Raw genomic sequence first — 19,573 nt, 5'->3', positions numbered from 1 at the left:
GCCTTTCATTAAAACATCAAAGCGTGCGTATCGCTCGCCAGCCTCAGCTCTGCGCTGTGCCACTTGGTGCATCGCATGCCTTATTAGATTGGTTCAAGCTAATCCAACTGTAACCAATTGTGCGTTATTGTTCACGCTAATTACTCCTTCAGAGAAGGTCGGCCTCTGCTGAGCTCGCCCCAGGTCCACGTCAGGAAGTCAGAGGTCACAGTCAAGTAGGGTTGCAACTTCTGGTGTAAATACCGACCTTCGCCTCGCCCCCTCGTTTTCTACTCACTCAGCAGCTCAGCTCAGACTCCATGCACCTTTTACAGAGAGATTAATGTGCAATAATGCGAAAAGTAGGGTTTTGCGGTTGGAGATTTGAGGTAATATGCATATCCGCTCCCCCGCTGCGGACCTGTGACCTGCGCACGTCCCCTTGTCAGTTTAGAGCGCAGGTATGCGGGGAATGCAATTGCCGCAGAGTCGGACAGATGTTGCACGGGGGGCGCGAGCGAGAGGAATCGCAGGTTAAGAGGTGAGGCGCGCTTCACGCCCAGATTAATGTTTGTTCAACCTGGGATCGTTTATGAAAGCGGAGCCACACTGGAGGAGATGGTTTATGCCTCCATGATCTCTATCTCTGGCCGGATAAGTCCCCCCTCCGGAGATTTTTTTTTTCTTTTTTTTTTAATGAAGAAGAATGCAGTGCAGTATGCGGTGTGCCCTAACCCCCTCCTCACCCACCGGCAAGCTATCTCTCATCACCATCTATCGTCGACCTCGCCTTGATTTGCCCAGCCTGCATCATGAGAGGGAGTCAGAGGTCTGCTCATTTCACACATAATAATCTCATTTCACAGCCTCTGGCACAGGGTCAGAACTGAGGACAGGCACGGAGCGCTCTGAAGTCTGGAGGCCCAATCACATGGTGGTGGGTGCACGCGTGTGTGTGCGTGCGTGAGGAGCCTTTCCTTTGCTGAAAACATTTCCGTTTCAATTCATTTCCAGCTGGCCAAGGTTCATCGTCGGAGCAGCAACGACCTTTATTTGTGGCAACAGTAGTGTGGAGGTGTTCAGTAGGCCAATAATGTCCCACCTGGAAACCAAAGTCAATTCAGTGGTAAGCAATACCATCTTGAGATTGATGGTGAGTCATTGTGCCTGTGAGCGCCAGTGCTGGAGGAATACGACTGTCACTCAGCTGGCAGGTTTGGATAGACAATGAAAACAAGTGTTGAGACACCACTTCCTGCAGTCGCAATGGAAGGAAAGGGTTCGCAAGCAACAGGAGCTGCTCTGGACTGAGGCTGGAGTCAGCGAGCAGGAAATGGGCTAAAAGTGTTGCATTTCGAGTGTCAAGCCCCTCCTGGACCGACTACAAGGTCAGAGACATCTTGGAAAAAGAAGGGGACTGCTGCTCAATCCCACGGTCTCCAGGACAAGTGCCGAGGCACAGGGGCCAAGAGGCGCTGAGTCCAGCACCACGTTTTCACGCCCAGTTATGATTTGGACTTCCATGCCATCTGTTGGTGGGTTTCACTGTCTTTTATCAGGCCCAAAGCTGGCGAAGCCTTATGGCAGTTGATTTTAGAACAAGCAAATAAATGTTTGGAAAGATGTTGGGCCAACTGTTGCCAACTGTTTGGTGCTTGTTTGGGGTCCATTGGACAGTGCAGATTAGCCTGTTGTGAGAATCCTCAGGGTACCGTCAAAAAGAAAATGAGAAATACCAGCCTCAACCTTAGCTTTAAGATTAAGAGGAAAGTTTGACTTTTTTTAAATGAATGGGGACGAGACCCACAGTCAAATGAATTGTCAAGATTCAATGATCCAACTGCATTCAAAAAGTACTTTGAAGGTGTGTTTGGTTTATTGCAGTTCTATAATGAGTCACACCACCCTTACAGTGTATAACTAGAAACTCAGGTGACAGATTTAGAAATCATAGTTATTTAATCATTATTATCTATCTAGATGGATAGATAAGATATATAGACAGATAGATAGAAGGCCAGTGTAGTAAGATGGAAGTTTGACAGAAGTCTGCTTTATTTATTCCCCTACATATGGAATAATACAAATGACCTTAACAGTGTTCTATACCTTCATGTCTGCTGCGGCGCTGTCATCCCCCGCAGAATGTCTCAGTGATACAAGAAAGGGGTTACACAAGTCGCAGTAAATCCTGGGCCAAGTATCAAACTACAGCCGCCGTCAGTGATTCTGCACTGCACATGCACTTTGACATACAACTAAAAAAAAACAAAAACATTCAGAGCATGCAAACGCGCACATACGTTACTTCTGAGGAGCTTCTGACAAAGTGCAAAGGGACTGTTTTCATACTTCAGTTTGGAATGTAATCACGCCTGATAGGTGTATCTGGGACAATAAATCAATAACGAAGAATTATGAGGGTCCAAGTTCGGGCGCTGGAGTTTGCTGGTTTAAATGATCGCTACAGCAGGCCCACAGAGGTTTTAAACAGACTTTTTGTTGTCTGGCAGGGTAATCCTTCACATGACACGGTGCTATCCAAACAAATCTCACGTTTTCAATAAAGACAGGAATTCCATCTGCGGAACGTGACAGTACCAAACGCAGATTGAGAGTGATGCTGGAGGGAACTGTGGAGCTCTGCAATATGAACGACTAATTTGTAGAATTTATGTCAATTGTGATACTCAACTACCGCCTTCCTGTTGTCATGATGCCTGATACTTTTAGGAAGAAAGATAATTAGAGGGATAAATACCTCACATACTGCAAAGTTAAAGAAGAATCTAATCCTAAAGGCAGGGCCATTTGTCCGATCTTCATTTCCAGCCCAGTCTTCAGTCGAGCAGACTGCCAGCATTTGTTAGTCATTCAACGCTATAGAACTCTAGAGCAGCCAGTTTTAGTTTCCTCCTAAATCTGTAAAGTGATTTAGTAAGTGTACAATTATATTTTTGTACTGAAATGACATATTACCAAATCACAATGGTCACAATCAGTGGACCCAGCTCTGTGAAATACCCAGATTGACTGCTGGTATTTCTAGTAAAGGACTGAAGTCATATCCATTAATATTTAGTGTATAAGAGGGTATCTGCAGTTTACCCGCTAGCCTTTGGCCTCATCAACATGGCTTGCTGTAAGACCTTGTCCTTCACCCAAAGAGAGGTCCCATGACCTTAAGCCTACCTCCTCCATCCATCATGCCATTTAATCACAGCAATACTTTCATGTCTATTAGGTGTCTATCCAGTTGGGCTCATGCTTTTCACATGACACCAGTCTTGTGTGTAGTGTATTGGAATGTGTCTGTCAGGTGTATCGTGGGACGAAGCTCTGTTCAGCTTCTGGCCAAGGGACGTGTGCTGTGATGCGACAGCGACAGAGTGTTTTACTTGTACCGGTGAGTCTTGGTGGCTTTGTGGCTCATTAGTTTGCCTTCCCATGAGATGACTTTGTTTTAAGAAGGGGAGAAAAAAAAAAAAACAGCAGCCTTGGCCTTGGCTTTTGCAGTATGGATTTAACCCCTTCTCTTGGAAGTTTCAAAGTCCAACAAATCTCCGCTCTTTGCTGGACAGGATATGAAGAATCGCCACAGACATGTGCCAGTCAAACACGTGTGTGTGTGTGTGTTTGCTGAGAGCATTGCATACATGCACATGAAAGTAAATTTGTGTATTTTGGATTAGGAAACTCTGGAGTGCTGCTCTACAGGCTGGCCTGTGTTTTCTCAGGCTATTGGTTATTAAGGTAAGAATCTGTGCATGGCTGACCCCAGATATCTAACTTAAGGCCAACTGTATCCACTTAGCACTGCAGCACTACTGCTGAAACTGAGGCACGGCTAAGGTCGGAGCTATTCCCTGCTGGATCAGTCAGGAATCCTGTTAGATTAGCCCCACTAAAGCAAGCAGGCGTCAGCGGCCTGTCCCGACGGGAGAGGAGGCTATATTACTTTCTATGGTATGTGTATATGTTGGATATAAGGCCTCACATTTCTTATGGCAGAGGAACCACTCAATCCCTGGACTCATGAGAAATTTGGAGATTTTTTTTCTGTCCTCATAATGTTTAAAGCCCAAACAAACACATTATAATGCGCTCCCATGTCCTTCCAGGAAGACCGGGGGTCTCTTGTGGCCGTGTGAAATAACTGTTGTGAAAAGCAGGACCCCCAAATCGATTGAGTGCAACGGTCTCCGGTTTGCCAATCACTCCACTGCTTTTGCGTTCGCGACAGTGCTGCCAAAGCTCCAACAACAGTAAACAGGACGTAACTTGTTTGTTGGGACACAAAGCTAATTCAGTGTGACTGTGCCCTGTTTTTTATGTGCTTTAATTAACCAAAGATGTTGAAATCTATGTGTTAAACATGAAAATTAACCTCAAGAAGAAATAAATCAACATTCATTCATTCTAAATCAGTTTTTTGGTGGACAACAATTCGGTTTGTTTGCTGCAAATTCTTTATTAAAGTCTTATAAAGTCTTTATTCTACTATAAATTGAGTGCTTTTATAGTGTAAAAAAAAAAGTGTTGCCATTCTTAGAGAAATTACACATGTTGTGTTTGAGCTGTAACTGAAAATAAGCGTAATATTTTTCAGGACTGTGCTATAAGAATGTTGAAAGCCAGGTTAGGTTAGTCTGCACATATTGTGAAGTGACAGCTATTACTAATCTTCTATGTAAAAGGAGCCCTTTTCCCCACACTGACCATTAAACACGACGGGATCGCCGCATGTGCTTCCTCCTCTGTGCGGGTCTCTGTTTTTCTACCATGAATCCAAGAAGCACGTTTAGCATTTGGGCTGCAGGAAGGCGTGCAGACCGGATGCCGTGAGAGCAGAATGCTATTAGCCACTGAGCAGATCTTCCCTGTGCATCTCCATTTATACTCAACATATGGTTGTGGCCATTTCTTTTTTCTTTTTTTTTCTTTTTTTTATGGAGCCAGCTGTATTCGCCTGATCCGGCTCCCAGATCTGATGTTTACTTTGGACAGGAACGAAGAAAAAAAAAAAAAATCTTGAAGAGCAAGAACACAGTGATGCTGAGCAGAAAAGGTGGAGGAGCCTGTCAGCTTCTGACAACCCACCTGGCAAAATAGAGGAAATGGTATTAGCGTGCGACCCGAGCACATGCGCGCACATTTGTAAAGGCAATAAAACATCAACTCCGGGGCCTGGTTTCCTAAATCTGGCCTTACTCCGTGCAGTGTGAGGCATCGGTGAATACTAATGCAAGACTAATATTTTACTTTAATACTCACACCGTCTGTGTCAATACGGTACGGTCAAAAGCAGATTTACTAATACAGCCTAACTGCTATTAATCCTGTCCTGATGTCCTGCACCCGCCTGGCCTGATGCAGATGTTTATGCTGTGATCTCTAAGATAGTTGGAATGTTCAAAGCAGTAGCCAGGACACTCCAAGCCGTCAGAGCCTGACACTCATTAGCCCGCTGTGGTCCGGTGCTAATGCAAAAACAGCGGAGGCCCTGAGCAAGAAGCGTGGAGCGGCTCCAGCACCCGGTACTGGGGATAATGTCTGTTTACTGGCGAGACACCACTGGTCAGAGTCGTAAACATCAGCCGCAGCTCCCGGCAAAAGCCACGGAACAAAGCCGGGCGAAACCTCTCAATGAAACTGAACCTCTGTTTATGGAAGGAGACAAAGATGTTTGTGTAGTGCTCCTAGCGTAGCGTGCATCGTGGCAGATAAGAGGCTCCTGCAAGTGGTTAGCAACTGGGATTCGACCCTGTAATTATCGTCGAGCTGACATGCCACAGTCGAACCACGCCGAGCACGTCCAAACCAGCAGCTTCTTCATTTGGGCCGAATGGATTTCAGCCATCCGCTGCGTCTGCGCTTGGTTTGGCAAGCAATGTGCTGCGTCACCGCGTCCTCGGAGCTCAAAGACCCAGCCCACTCTTCGGAGACCTGCCACATTCTCGAGCGCTTATCTGCGCTCAGGCCGCGTATCTGAGATGCAAGGCCATTATCTCTTCCTGAAGTCCCATTAACATCTTGGAACAGACTCAACGCATTTCGTATGTTGCCAGATTTTTAGCTGATATCTTGTGCCTTGCATCTGCTGCCAAGTCTTTAAGCATGAAAAACAAAGGGCGCCGCGTGCAACACACATACACACACACACTCATGCACGCACGGCTATGTTTAGGCCTGCTGTTTAACACGCAGAGAAAAGTGGCCTCCCGTGGACAAAACACGTGGCTCCAGGGAGCCTGGCTGCGGCGTATGTGCCGACACACATGCACTCAGAGACACTGACAGAAGCCCGTCCTATTAGACAGACCTAATGGCAGTGGTGACAGCAGCGGGACCGGCCCCGTAGACAGCCAGACCTGAGAGTAAGAGGACAGTTCCAGCCAAGCCTCCCCAGTGGGAGGAGACTTGGCTGGGAAAAAAAAATGGCTAAGAGTTACTAAGCCAACTTCCCCAATAAACACATTCTGATGAGAATTTATCCTTCTCTTCTGTGAACGATTAAGAGGGAATTCTGTAGAACTGAGAGGTGGGCGATGAGCCAGGGATGGAGAGGGACTCATTTTTCAGTCTCGGACCGGCCCACATCAGATCAGGAAGTATTGTAATATGTTAAAAAAAAAAAAAAAAAAAGTGTCGCTGCAACCCGAGTGTGTAAGTCTGCTATCGTTGTAATTAGGTGCATTCTCTGAAAATATTGCCATTGACAGTTCATGATGTTACATCCTATACCGTGACACCTTGTGATTACACCAGTGTTTCTCAAAGTGGGGGGCACAGAGTCACGTCTGGGGGGGGGGCGCGAAACACCGGGCAGGAGGGAGACGGGGCGCCTGGGGGAACTCATGTTTTCACGTCTGAACTTTTTCCACGGCCAGTGTTCTTTGTTGTTGGGCACTTTTGGCTGTAGAATCGTTCCGCGAGTAGCTGCGAAACGATGGTGTCGTTCACGCCAGACTTGAAGCGGGGTGCACCTCCACAGCTGGCTCTCGCCGCGCAGCGATCGTTTCGGCATCTGGCATGAAAGATTTTCTTCCTCCAAGGTGGGGCGTGACAGAGAAAGTTTGAGAACCACTGCCCTAATGCCATGCAAGTCTATGGGCTCAAAAGACAACTTTGTCCTAGAGACATGGGGCCACTTGCAGGTTCATCGGGATCCCTCAAGACACAGCCACGTCAAATTTGGGGCTTCTAGCCCATGAGGAACCCCAAAACACTAACCCTAATTCCAGCAGTAACCCTAACCCTAACCCTAATTCCAGCCTTATCGCTAACCCTAATGCCATGCAAGTCTATGGGGTCAAAAGTCAACTTTGTCCAAGAGACATGGGACCACTTGCGTAACAGAACTACAGCACCGCATCAACCAGGCTGCACTCAGTGAGTGGGGATCTGTGTAACGGCATCCATGAAAGATTTCAAGTCAGTGCCATGACCAGACTGGACCACCAGGAATTTCCACTGTGCTTCCGATCAGCCAACCCAAGCCCTGTGAAGGGGCCAGAGGGAGAGGAGGGTCAAACTAGAAAATGCTTCCACCAGATTAAACTGGACTCTTATGCGCTGCACTTCAGGATGACCGTGCCATAACTCAACCAAACAGGGAAGCAGGGAGTCGCAGAGGGATGAGGGAGATAGAGTACAGCAGGAAAAGACAGGGGATGGAGGGAGGGCCTACGCTGAGAGTAACAGGATGATTTAGTGTTGTATTAAAGAGATATGGGAATGAAAGAAGGGAAGCAGGGGATTTTTTCCCTCCGCTTTTTAAAAGCTCCCCGTGTCACAGGACAAATCCTGCGCCTTGCAGACTGAGCTATAGTACAGTTCCGTCCGCCAGGGAGGACGACAGACGCACTCGGGCCCAGTCGCTTTTTCCAGCAAAATGCCAAGACAAATAGGAAATTTAAAACAAACAAACAAACAAGTGGACGGTGACTCAAATGTTGTGCGTGAATGGACACAAACATGTTGATCAAACTGCCTGTTTACACCAGGAGTGCATTGCACACATAGCTCAGTCCACTCTGAGGGACCTTCCAGAGCTTTCACCTAATCTCAGAGTCTTTCTTGGCGGCTGAGTCTCTGAAATACTCAGCGAGCTGGGATCCAATAACCCCAACAGCAACAATCCAAAGCAGGTTGAATAAATACCATCTGTTGACTAAGGTGGTTCAACAAAAAGTTATTAATTTTTGACCCAAAGTCAAGAATAATAACCACCACAATAATCCTCTTGTATTCAGGTCTTCTCCGTTTCAACGGGAAAAGTCATTTATCCACCATTTAAAGGAAAACGTGTTGTTTTTCACCTCTTCCCCTCATAAGATAAATTGGTTTTTCCAATCCAAAATCTTGTTAATAAAGCGGCCTTTATGCTTTCCAGCCCCACAAGAAAAACACTGAAATATCCAAAACAAGCCACCAGAAGTACACGTCTAATAAACTGTCCAGCAGAAACTGAATATTTATGAAAGCAAAGTAAACTCAGCTTTATGGCTTTTCCCTCAAAGTTGATTCATATTTCCCTTCCATTTCTTCCGTCATCTTTATGCGCCATTTTTCATCATCCATGCCAAAGCTCTGACTTCATTTCCACACGCAATGAAGTTTTAAAACACAGACACTTGACACTTTTCGCAGATGCGTTGGAGTCCATTTGCTGCCGCTCTTGTTTCCTCTTATAAACATTGCTATTTTTTTTTTTTTTTTCCAAAACAGTCAAAATTGTCCAATGGATACATGCTGACTGACTGGCAAGCACTGACTTGTGCAGTTCCTGTTTGTCTTTAACATTGCTCTTTAACTATTGGTCTTCAAAAACACTCGTGATGGAGTCAAGACCACCTTAACTGAAACCAAGACACTACCAAAACCAGGAATGAGACGGAACCACACCATGTCAAGACCAAAATAGACAAAGACATACCATGTCAAGACCAAGGCCAAGACCAAGACAGACCATGTCCAGACCAAGATAGGCCCTGTTGAGAGCAAGGCCAAGACATACCATGTCAAGACCAAGGCCAAGACCAAGACAGACCATGTCAAGACCAAGATAGACCCTGTCTATCAGTGATGAGGCTGAAACAAGACCAAGACCGGTCTCAAGTACTACACCACTGCCAGACAGAGACGAACAGAGTGAAATTTCTAATGTAGAACCCCAATAGAAACTAAATAAAGAGTAGTCAGCCAGACTTGTTATCATGTTAAAATGAATGTGATTTTGCTGTCTGGTCCAGAGGTGTGACGTAAGCAACGACCAAATCATAATCTATTCTTATGACTTAAAGCACTGAATATCTTCAGGGTGTGATGTGGCTGCACACACACACCCATATATATATATATATATATATATATATATATATATATATATATATATATATATATATATATATATATATATATACATATAAACATACATACATACATACATACATACATACATACATACACATTTATATATGCACATATATATGCTTTAATATCTCAACACTGCAAACAAGAAATGAGATGAATGAAAGAATGTTGAATAATAGATTGGAAGTCTATGTATTATTCACGAGTTGTGGAGGAAGCCAAAAGTGCTGGAGCAGAAAGAGGACAAAGGGAAAACCAGGAATGACTTTAAATGCGGGAGCAACCAAAAAAAAGGAAAGAAAACACAGAGCGCCGAAAGCTTTCATCCTCTCAGAGTCTGAAGGAACCAGTCTGCGCAGGGTGTCCCTGCTGTCCTTCCTTTCCACCCTGCAACCATTCAGCAGGGTTCTCCCTTGGGTGTAAGGCGACCACGAGGGAGGTCCGCTTTCACTCCAAAACTTGCACACAGACACACACACAGGCACACGCAGACACACAAGTGCTCAGCAAAAACACAGAAAGTGAGCAAAAACAAGAGTCTTACTGTGTGTGTGCGAGTGTGTGTGTGTGTGCGTGCACGCATTTGAGGTGGTGAGGGTGGGGGGGTATTCAAACCCTTTCAGGGGCCTGCCAGAGTTCATGCTCTGAGTGCCACAGCCAAAGACAACACACACACGCGCACGCACACACTAAAAATGGAAGTCAGAGATCAGTCATCCGACGGCCAGGTGGGGGGGGGGGGACTGAAAGATATCTGTCGGTCTGGCAACGTGAACCAGGACCGGAGCTTTGCTGCGGTTTGTCCACTGTGTAGTTAATCCCTCAGGGTTGGCTCGCGGGGCCGGGGGCCACAACATTTCCATGAGCTCTGTGTCGAGGGGGCGAGACCCGACGGCGAGAGGTTGTCTGCCGCCGCCGCCGCGTGCGGTGCCTAATTACAGATATCCACTCGTTCCACCTCTGCGACTTGAGTTTGTTAGCCGGGCCGCGACGTTTATTGGCCAGCTGCTGCGTCCTTATGCCGCACCGCCATCACGCCACTGACAGACGAGCGCGCCTGCTGTCCAGACCTTCAAAGGTCCGCCGCCTTGTTTTTAGCTCCTGCCTTTAAGCGCTTCTGCAGATCACTATAACAGAACATATTGTTCGCACTCACACCACCCCACACTGCTCTCCCTGGCTCGGTGTGGATGAGATTTCCAGCAGGAGGGGTGTTTTAAGTCGGTCCATCTCGCCGTTGGTACTCAAACCACCAGCGCCCCCTCCCCCCCCCCCCCCGCCCCCCCCACTTCTTCCTCCCTGCCCATGTGTCTGGGCACCAGAGCTCACAGTGTGTCTGCGTTCAACGCCGCACATTCTCATGGAGTCGTCCTGGGAAAATGTACACGTGCCTGCTTCACATTGGGGTCATGCGAGTCAGACATGTGAAGCGGTTGCCGGTGCTGCAGCAGTGAGAAGAATACATGGGAGTCACACACGCACGCTGATCTAATTTTCTACTGTGATATTCTTCTGCATGCTCCATGCATTCAGGCATTACAGAAGCACACTTTAACTTTAACTAGAACCCTATGACTAATTTTCAAAAGCCAAAAACAAATTATGTCACATAAATGCACTTGCAAGGAGCGCATTAGCTAGTTAGCAGATAGTATTATTAGCAAGTGTGCTGAAGCCATCGTGCAAGTTCGGTGAGGGCATGAAGTGCCCACAGTCACTGCTCTGAGAGTGTGAATACTATACTACATTGTCACAAATCAGTTGGAAAGCACTTTGTGTGTAAGTGTTCAAGATTTGCAAACTGTTAATGTCTTCTTCCCCAAGTTTCCATTTTGACACCTAACAAAATGACAGGCTGAATGCTTTCTGTCACAAACGCAACACTTGCTGCCGAGTGTTTGCAATAGCATGTGTATAAAACAGGAAACACAACAGGCCCGGTAATTCCACCCTCTGTACCTACCGGTGGAACAACTCTGTTCCCACATGTAATCCAAGGACACGGGCAATTAGCAGAAAGCCCCCTTCATGACAAGCTATTTGTTATAATTATGCATCTTGTCATATATCAAGCTTTTGGAAAACAAAGGCGAAAGGCAGAGTGTAAACAGAAAAAGGCGGAACAAGGAACCAGAAATGGAAAGATTAAACAGAAATGTTTTGGGGAAAACGCAGCGACACAAAAACAGACACAGGGGCAGCACGTTGCACATTTTTTAAGAGACAATTACCAACCAGAGACATTTACCAACGCTTCACTGATCTAAATCCACCGGGTCTATTAATTATTGAGCAATTGTAGGCACACGTGATTAAGCAGCCGATTTGCTCACTCTCCAATCATTAATATTAAAACCAGAGTCAACGCTCGGTCAAGAGGCACTGACACACACACTCACGCGCATGCGCACACAAAGAAAAAAACGCTTTTCCTCCACGCCACAAAGGCTGTGGGGGTCACTGGTAGAAGAACAGAGACGGCCTGTGTTTACACTGGCAGCGCAGAGGAGCTTCCATGAGCCCCATGAAAATGGCCAGCTCACATGTAATAGAGTGAAAGCTCCACCATGACTGACGGCCCGTCTTTGATGCCCTTCACAATCATCGTGGTCGGTTTCCCAGCAGTGTGGTGTGCTTGGATTTATATAAAAAAAAAATTTAAAAAAAGGCGGGATGGGGCGGGGGAAAAAGAGAACAGCGGCCTCACCGCGCAAGAAGTGGTGCGAGAGTCAAAGCGAAGGTAAACTCTGGATGAGCTGTTCTCTGGCTTGCGCTAATTCCAGCGCTAATGAAGGAGATGAGGAAGCCAGGGAAGTCCCCGCAGTGTAATTTCTCAGACTGTCATCATTGATAATGTACAGTAATCCAACCCCCCCAGAGAGCGAAACAAATCGACAAATAATTGGCACACATTTCCTTCCATGTTGCGTGGACTCGTTTCCACCGGGCCTTCCAAGCCACCCTCTCCGTCTAATTGCATCCGAGCGGAGAGCTAACAACCGGTCCCACGGTGAACCGCGAGGCACTGATCCGACCCTCTTCTCAGATGCGTGCCAAATTTTCAAAAGGCGGGATTTCATCATAAAGCCTCGCGATCGGTTTCATCATACCATCTGCCGTCTGGGAAAGGGGAGCGTGTTTTCGTTTCTCGTAATGTTGGCACCTGGCTCTCCATCCACAGACTCAGACATCACTGAATCACATCATAACGTCGCACAGCTTTGCTCCCCTTTCGCAGCCGCTATGCAGCTTAATGAAGACAGGAAATGGAAGTGCAGAGACGACCAGCTGGAGAGAAGCAGAGAGGTCAGGAAGGGCAGCGGAGATATGACCGGCTGAGCGGACTGAGGGAGCGACAGCCAGGCAAACACAGGAGTTATACCTCATTCATCAGCGTCAAAGCAGGGACATTATGGAGTTGAACAACTTACTGTGTGAGTGTGTGGGTGCGTGCGACTCTCTCCCATCCCTTCAGCTGTCATGCCTCAGTTATCATCTTGGATAAGATCAGGAAAATCCTACAGTCTGGGCCACAAAACCTGACGTTAATTTTACACACATCGAGGATCATCTTTCGCAAAGTTCAACAGCAATCTGACCTTTTAGAATTGTTTTGTTTTGTTTTGTTTTGTTTTTTATTCGAAACGACTGGCAAAGCAGTAAATCCTCATGAAAGGCTCGTGATCGCCATCCAGTGGAGACCCGGAAGATGTATCCGGGTCGGGGAGAAGTAGTTGTCCAATGCAGGGGGGGGGGGGGTTTATTTCATGTCAACAGAGTAGTAAAGCTCCGGCTAGTCCTTCCTCTATTCCAAATTATCATTTCAACTGTCTGAGAATTATCTCTAAAACTGCTTCTGTGTGTCCAATCTGACAGATGCGGCGAATTATTCGAAGACGAAGAAGGGCGGGAAAGTCTTTTTGTTTGTTGGGTTGTTTGCGAGGAGAGCTTCGTACCTTGACTGAACTGGAAATAATAATGATTTTAATGTTACAATAGATTCATTTGCATAATTTAATTACCTGCGTCTATTTCCACTGGATGACGAGTTAAACGTAAACCAGTCAAACGCGTATACTGGGTGATTCACGCATGTTTTTTGTAGACAATGTCGTAAACATTTACATAAACAACATACCTTTGTTCCATCTGGATCCATTCTTTTCAAAGAAGGTGGTTCCGACTAGATTCCCGCCAATGTATGGATCTCTGCTGCTACGTTCCGCCCTTCTGGATTCCCTGTCGCCGACTCAGATGTATTTGATACGTATATATAATCAGATTCCTTGGTGGGTGACAACGTCAGTGTCGTTTGTTATTATCGTCTCACCAGCTTAAAGGGAGGCAATTATTAACTTGACAGATATATGATATAAGAATGTAAATGAATAATGTAGTATTTAACAAAGCGATTTGGCCACACGCTTTATTTGACTTGCATGCCATGTCTGTCTATCTGTCTATCTATCTATCTATCCATCTATCTATCTATCTGTCTGTCTATCTGTCTATATATCTATCTATCTGTCTATTCATGTATTTAGTTATTTTTCAACTCAAAGTGTTTTTCCGTACATGCAATCAGACACAAATGCAGTCTGGCCTCCACCTCGGAAATCAGAAATTTGTGGCTGATATAGCTGCGGACCTGCAGCAGAACGTATTTATTTTTTATTCATTTATTTTATTTTTTTGGCTCATTGTGGATAAGTTACCACAACTGTTCCCAATAAATCTAATCAAGGCGGTTTTCAAGATCAGGTCAAAAAGGCAGCAGATGTTGCTCTTGCACCTGATGGTTCACACAGTAAATGGAAATCATCCCGAATAAATGTTATGAATTGCGCCAGTATCAAAGGGCAATTACATGGCAGGGTGGCTGCCAGAGTTTCTGAGAACACATCACCATCAATTCATGCAACAGACTGAAACAACAAGGTGATTGTGACATTATTATGCTACAGGTGTGTTCAGCTGTTTATAGTGTGAAGTCAGTCTAATGCGTGAGGCTCTATTTAAAATCAAGCTTCGGGCAAGATGATAATTATGTCTTGATTTCACGGCCATAGTCCATCTATATTCTATTTTGTAGTATTTTTCATCCAGACAGACTTAAAAACCTGGTAAGTGCATCTGACTGCATCCAGTTGCCTCTGCAATATTTTCTCAGACCAGGCGAATAGAGAGATGATGCAACGGTCAAGTAACACCAGCAAATTATTCCTGCACAAACCCTTGAAGTTCAGCTGTATGTTTCTCAGCTGCAAGATGAACCTGCCAAAGAAAAAAAAAAAAAAACACTGAGCAGATGTCCATTACTGATGTAGGCAACACTTCACATTTGATGGTGGTCCTTTATTATTTTTATTGCCTTCAGCACAGCTTTGAAAAAGATATGATCAGTACCTTACATCAGTGTCTTGATATGTTGCACCTCTTAGGTGGACAATTATTTGTCCACAGGCTGCCAGCACACATAGAATACTTATTTGGGTGAAAGAAAAAGTTCTAATTTGTTAAATGAGGGAAACATTTTTCATTACATCAAATGTATTTTGCTGTGCAATATAACATCTGTAAACACACAGAGTTCAGTATTATTTTTTAAGTGACTGAAATGTGTTTGATTTGCACACAATTAGCAATCATGACAGGCAAACAGTCTTTTAACAAACAGTATTTATTTGTGCATAAACAGCAGCCTTTTCAGTCCCACAAGACTTTCATTTAAGCAACATTCCATGAATTCTCGATCTTTATTGGTAAAAAAAAAAATAATAAAAAAATGTTACACTTCTTAGACAAAGGTTTAAAGTACTAGAGGTTGCCGGAAACGTCTGTCAAACAGACAAATTATCAATCCCACCACCAGAGGGAACCAACGCACTAACAAGAGGGATGGATGGTTACAATTATTTCAGTCCCGAATGTGAGGGAGGAGCTCCACTTCTCTGTCAGATTGCTTCAACTCTGCTTCCTGCATTTTGAATCCATTTCAGCACATTTGAGACTCAGTCAACAGAGAAACCTTCAGGGAGCTCCACCACCACAGGCGCGCAGTCATCTAAGTCGGCATCAAAGTCCCAGCAGAACTTCTTGGTCAGGTGGGCTTTGAACTTCTCGGCCCTCTTACGCAGGCTACCGTCTACACCAGGTCCGCCGACATACTGGAAGAAGTCCTGTGGGGTGGGGGGGGGTGGGTAGTTACATTGTCACAACATCTAACCATAGAGATGAAGACACATCAGATACATGTGACATTGTTAATAATGTAGATAGAGAATGCTTCTTGCAGTTCGGTGGAAATATTCTATCTGTCCAGGGTAGAAAGGATAAATTGAAATAGACTGACTGTTCAAACATTCATTTTAGCATTTCATATTTAAAATGTATCAAAAATTGCGAAAGACTGACTTTACACATGGTCTCTTTTGATCACACTGACTTAAGATTAGAAATTAGTTAACTGAAGAAAAAAAAAACTTGTTTTGCTTGGAATATTAAAATCAAAGTCTTGTCTTGAGACTGAAGAGTTTAATTATCTGATTGTTTGTGTGGATTTTGAGACTGGGTTCAGAACTGATGCAGCCTAAAAGCGTTCTCCTACCTGCAGTGTGGAGGTGAGGAAATTGTTCTGCGACACAATGTCGACGAAGAAGTCGGGCGGGACTTCTCCCAGCTGGTGGTACAGCACAGCGATGAGTCCCAGGTAGAGCTCTTTTCGCTTCCGCATGGTCTCCTCGGACCGACACAGCAGTGTAAGGAGGCTCTTCCAGTGCTCGAAGCCTTCGTAGACATTGCCGAGGATGAAACAGACAAAGGCAAACTGCAGCTCTCCTGAAAGTTCAAACGAAAACAAGTTGCTTTAATAGTTTCCCAGGGAATGAAAATTCAAATATATGAATTCAGACGATTTAAGCGCAAGTTATCCAACAAACCGAGAAGGTCGAGAGGCCGCAGCTCATAGTTCTGCAGCACGGTATCCAGGGCGTAGCTCAGGTCCAGGCTGCACCTAGTGATCTCAGCAGGTGTCGCCCCAGGAGGGTACATCTTCTCTGGGATGGCTGAGAAGCGCAACTCTGTCCCCTCCCTCTGTTTCATCCTGGGGAGTTTGTCCAGTCCCTCCTTCATGCTCTGACAAGCCGTGTCGTTCCTCGGCTGCTCTGCCCTGTCTTCAGTGTGCCGGAACTGAATCTCGGGTACGACGTCGCTGAACGCACATATCCGGCCTGAGAGAGGCTGCAGGTTCATGGCCACCTCGTGACTCAGGCGGTCAGTGAGGGACACCCACTTCCTCATCACCTCGTACGGATAGGGCCCCAGGGAGGTATCCAGTTCTTTCAGGTTGTCCCTGATCCGGCTCACCTCTTCCTCGTTCTGGGAGGCGGAGAAATCCAGGTCCTCTTCTTTGGGATCCCAGTGGGCCAACAGGATCTCTCTGGGCTTGAGGGTGACGAAGAGGCCCGTCTTCGGGCCAATTTCCCCTCCGTGGCTTGGCCGGTTGACGGAGCAATAGTGGAGGAAGTGTAGGCCCGGGGGGATCATCTTCACACCCTTGAAGCGGGGACCAACCTGCCAGCTCTTGCAGTCGATCCCGAGCTCGGTGCCCTGAGGAACACCCAGGAGCACCAGGAAAGCCCCCTCCTCAAACAGCCGCCGTGCGACATCTGGGTCCATGTCTACAACACTCCTGTCGTCGGACATCGTCTGCTCCGTGGCTGACTACCTTACAGAACCTTTGAAAACGAGAACTATAGTGGCTTTAACGTGCCGGCTGACAGCTGGTCATGTTTTTGAACTTACGCAGGTTTTTATTTAAAATTAGTCAATTCAAAACAGCGACGCGGCTGTTTTGTTTTGTTTTGTTTTGTTTTTTCAAACGTGTTTCAAAATTCCGGTAAACAAGGTATTCTAAAACACTCACGCATTTAACTCAGACAATAGTATCTTACATGCAGTTCTTCAAAGGTGGTCAGATTTAACGTGGGGTCTCTGACGACGGATGCTTCCAAAATCGTTCGGCGAGCGTTGAGCAGATCGGTGCGTCTTATTTACTGCTCCTACTGGAAACTGCAGCAGCGTAGAATCGTTCCGCTCTGCATCGAACGCCAAACTACCACAAATAATAATAATAATAATAATAATAATAATAATAATAATAATAATAATAATAATAATAATAATAATTTCACTGTATTACACAATACACAAAAGATAAACTGTTTGCATGCAAGCATTTTTTTTTATTTGCCTCTCCACCAAATAAACCAATAATATACCAAGATGTATGAGATGTATGGGTAAAATATCAGATCATAAAGCGTTTATACATAATGTAATGTTATCTTATTACTGTTATTTGTGGATACTGGCATATCTCCAATACTCTCAACTGACAGAACAATACAAAAGCATTTAGAGGAAGAATTTATGACAGTACACGAATGAAATATCTGACATCCAGTGGACTCGAGAACTTTAGAACTGCTTATGAACTTCATTACAAACTGCAAAATACACCAAAACAATATAACTCCTACTTAGACAACACAACAGCCTGAAGCTTCTGCCAACAAGTAATCAACGCATGTGTGTCTTGAATGAGTCTGGCCCTCCTTTTCTTCTTCCGTCCTTTTTTCTGAACAGTTGGACAAGTTGAGTTGATATTCTAAAACAAAAAGACCCAGAGTTGAAGTTATCGGGGGAAAAAAGGATTGTTTCATCCAGTAACACTGTATTTTTTGCTCTTTTCCTCTCACCAGGAACTCTGGGCTGCAGTGGTAAAGGATAAGCTGCTCCATGCCCTCTATCGGCTTCACCAAGCCTGCCTGATATTCGCCCATCCTTTGGCAACGCATTTTCTTCGTCAAATTATAGATGGAGACCAAGATGCGACGTGCCTATTTAAAATAATCCAAATAGATTCTCTATCACTGATCCCCCAAATAGCAACCACGTTTTGTTTTCAATGTCAAACTGTTTTTTTTTTGTTTTTTGTTTTTTAAATCTTCATCTTTAATATTGATTTCAACTAATTGTTAAGCACTGATATGATGACAATCTAATTACTTTGAGTTATCTTAACCTTGTCCATGGTGCTGAAAATGCTCAGACTTCAAACATTTACCTTTCTGGAGGGGCATTGGTTTCCCACTTTGGACGTGTCAATTGAGTCAGTCAAATTCTGCAAAAGAGGGGTCCATAAAGGGAAATATCACGTCTGATTTTAATTAATTAATATATTTTTATTTATTTACTTATTCATATTGCAGTTCTACCCAAATTAAGTAAAATAACTCAGCTCTAACTTATTACTGCAGTCTGTGCACCTGCAGATTACAAGTCACGCATATAAGCACAGAAAAATACACATTAACAAAATAAATAAATTAATACATTTATATTACATTTATATAAACTCTACATAACTACTCCAGATTTGTGCATACCAGATTCCGAAGCTCGACGAAAACGACCTCTCGGAAGGTCACCAGGATTTCTTTATAGTTACATCCGCGTTTACAGAAAGAGTTTGCCAACAGAACCATCAGGATCGTACGAAGTAAAGCTCCGGATAGACACTGTGAGATACAAAGGCGTCATAGTTTGGACATGCTATTCTGTGATCAGGAGGAGGGGGAAATAATGGTCATTACAAGCAGCGTAAATGGAGCAAAACAAACAAACAAACAAACAAACAAACTTCTTCAAAACGCGCCTCGTCAGTGACTCTCTTCACCCTCCAGCTCCCTAAATATGCACCAGGTATGAAAACCACACGTACCATTTATCATGTTCTGCTGCGGGCACCTCAGACAAGCGAAGCCATCTCTATCAGACGCAGGGATCCAACAATTTGCCCTTCATCCCACACCGCGCTCATTGTCACCAAGCCTTTTTCCTACCTCCTTTAACCCCCTCTTGGATTTCGCTGTGGCGCAGCGCAGCGCAGCGCGGTGGGTGTCCCTCCAACACCTCCGACAGCCCTCGCTCAGATTTCCTCACTCCGTCACGGGCTGCTGACGCCGAGCGTAGGATTTCGCCCAGCCAGACCAAGTCAAGGTAAAGTGGCTGCAATCAATCACTTGCCACAATCCCTTTCGGTTTCGCTGGGAAGAAAAAAAAAATAAAAAAATTGGAAGGTGCGCAGCTGTGACTCGGGTGGAGATGCCTTCGGTTCGAGGTGCCGAGGTGCCGAGTTGCTATGCGTTGTCCTTTC

General features: G+C 45.2%; 1 protein-coding gene and 1 long non-coding RNA gene across 2 annotated transcripts; both read right to left on the bottom strand.

Moving 5' to 3' along the window:
* Positions 1-14,700: 14,700 nt before the first annotated feature.
* On the bottom strand, positions 14,701-17,487 carry aar2 (AAR2 splicing factor). The gene is made up of 3 exons (XM_076028526.1): positions 16,293-17,487; positions 15,962-16,191; positions 14,701-15,533 (listed from the first exon to the last, which is right to left on the bottom strand). The coding sequence occupies exons 1-3, from the start codon at positions 17,056-17,058 to the stop codon at positions 15,366-15,368; spliced, it is 1,164 nt and encodes a 387-aa protein (XP_075884641.1). The 5' UTR covers positions 17,059-17,487; the 3' UTR covers positions 14,701-15,365.
* Positions 17,488-18,551: 1,064 nt separating this feature from the next.
* Positions 18,552-19,296, bottom strand: LOC142889851 (uncharacterized). The gene is made up of 3 exons (XR_012927010.1): positions 19,139-19,296; positions 18,804-18,935; positions 18,552-18,683 (listed from the first exon to the last, which is right to left on the bottom strand). It is a non-coding gene; the product is annotated as an uncharacterized LOC142889851 (long non-coding RNA).
* Between the last annotated feature and the right edge of the window lie 277 nt (positions 19,297-19,573).

The sequence above is a fragment of the Nelusetta ayraudi genome, unplaced genomic scaffold (genome assembly GCF_046127955.1).
Source record: "Nelusetta ayraudi isolate G7.1 ecotype Tasmania unplaced genomic scaffold, CSIRO-AGI_Nayr_v1 ptg000024l, whole genome shotgun sequence".
Taxonomy (NCBI): domain Eukaryota; kingdom Metazoa; phylum Chordata; class Actinopteri; order Tetraodontiformes; family Monacanthidae; genus Nelusetta; species Nelusetta ayraudi.
Note: the sequence above shows the minus strand (reverse complement) of the source record. Positions and strands in the feature narration are given on the sequence as shown.

Excerpts from the sequence above, each read along its gene's own strand:
- aar2 (XM_076028526.1), bottom strand. The coding sequence starts at position 17,058 with ATGTCCGACGACAGGAGTGTTGTAGACATGGACCCAGATGTCGCACGG. Across the intron at positions 16,192-16,292 it reads GCGGCCTCTCGACCTTCTCG|GAGAGCTGCAGTTTGCCTTT; the intron begins GTTTGTTGGATA and ends TTGAACTTTCAG. Across the intron at positions 15,534-15,961 it reads TCCTCACCTCCACACTGCAG|GACTTCTTCCAGTATGTCGG; the intron begins GTAGGAGAACGC and ends CCCACCCCACAG.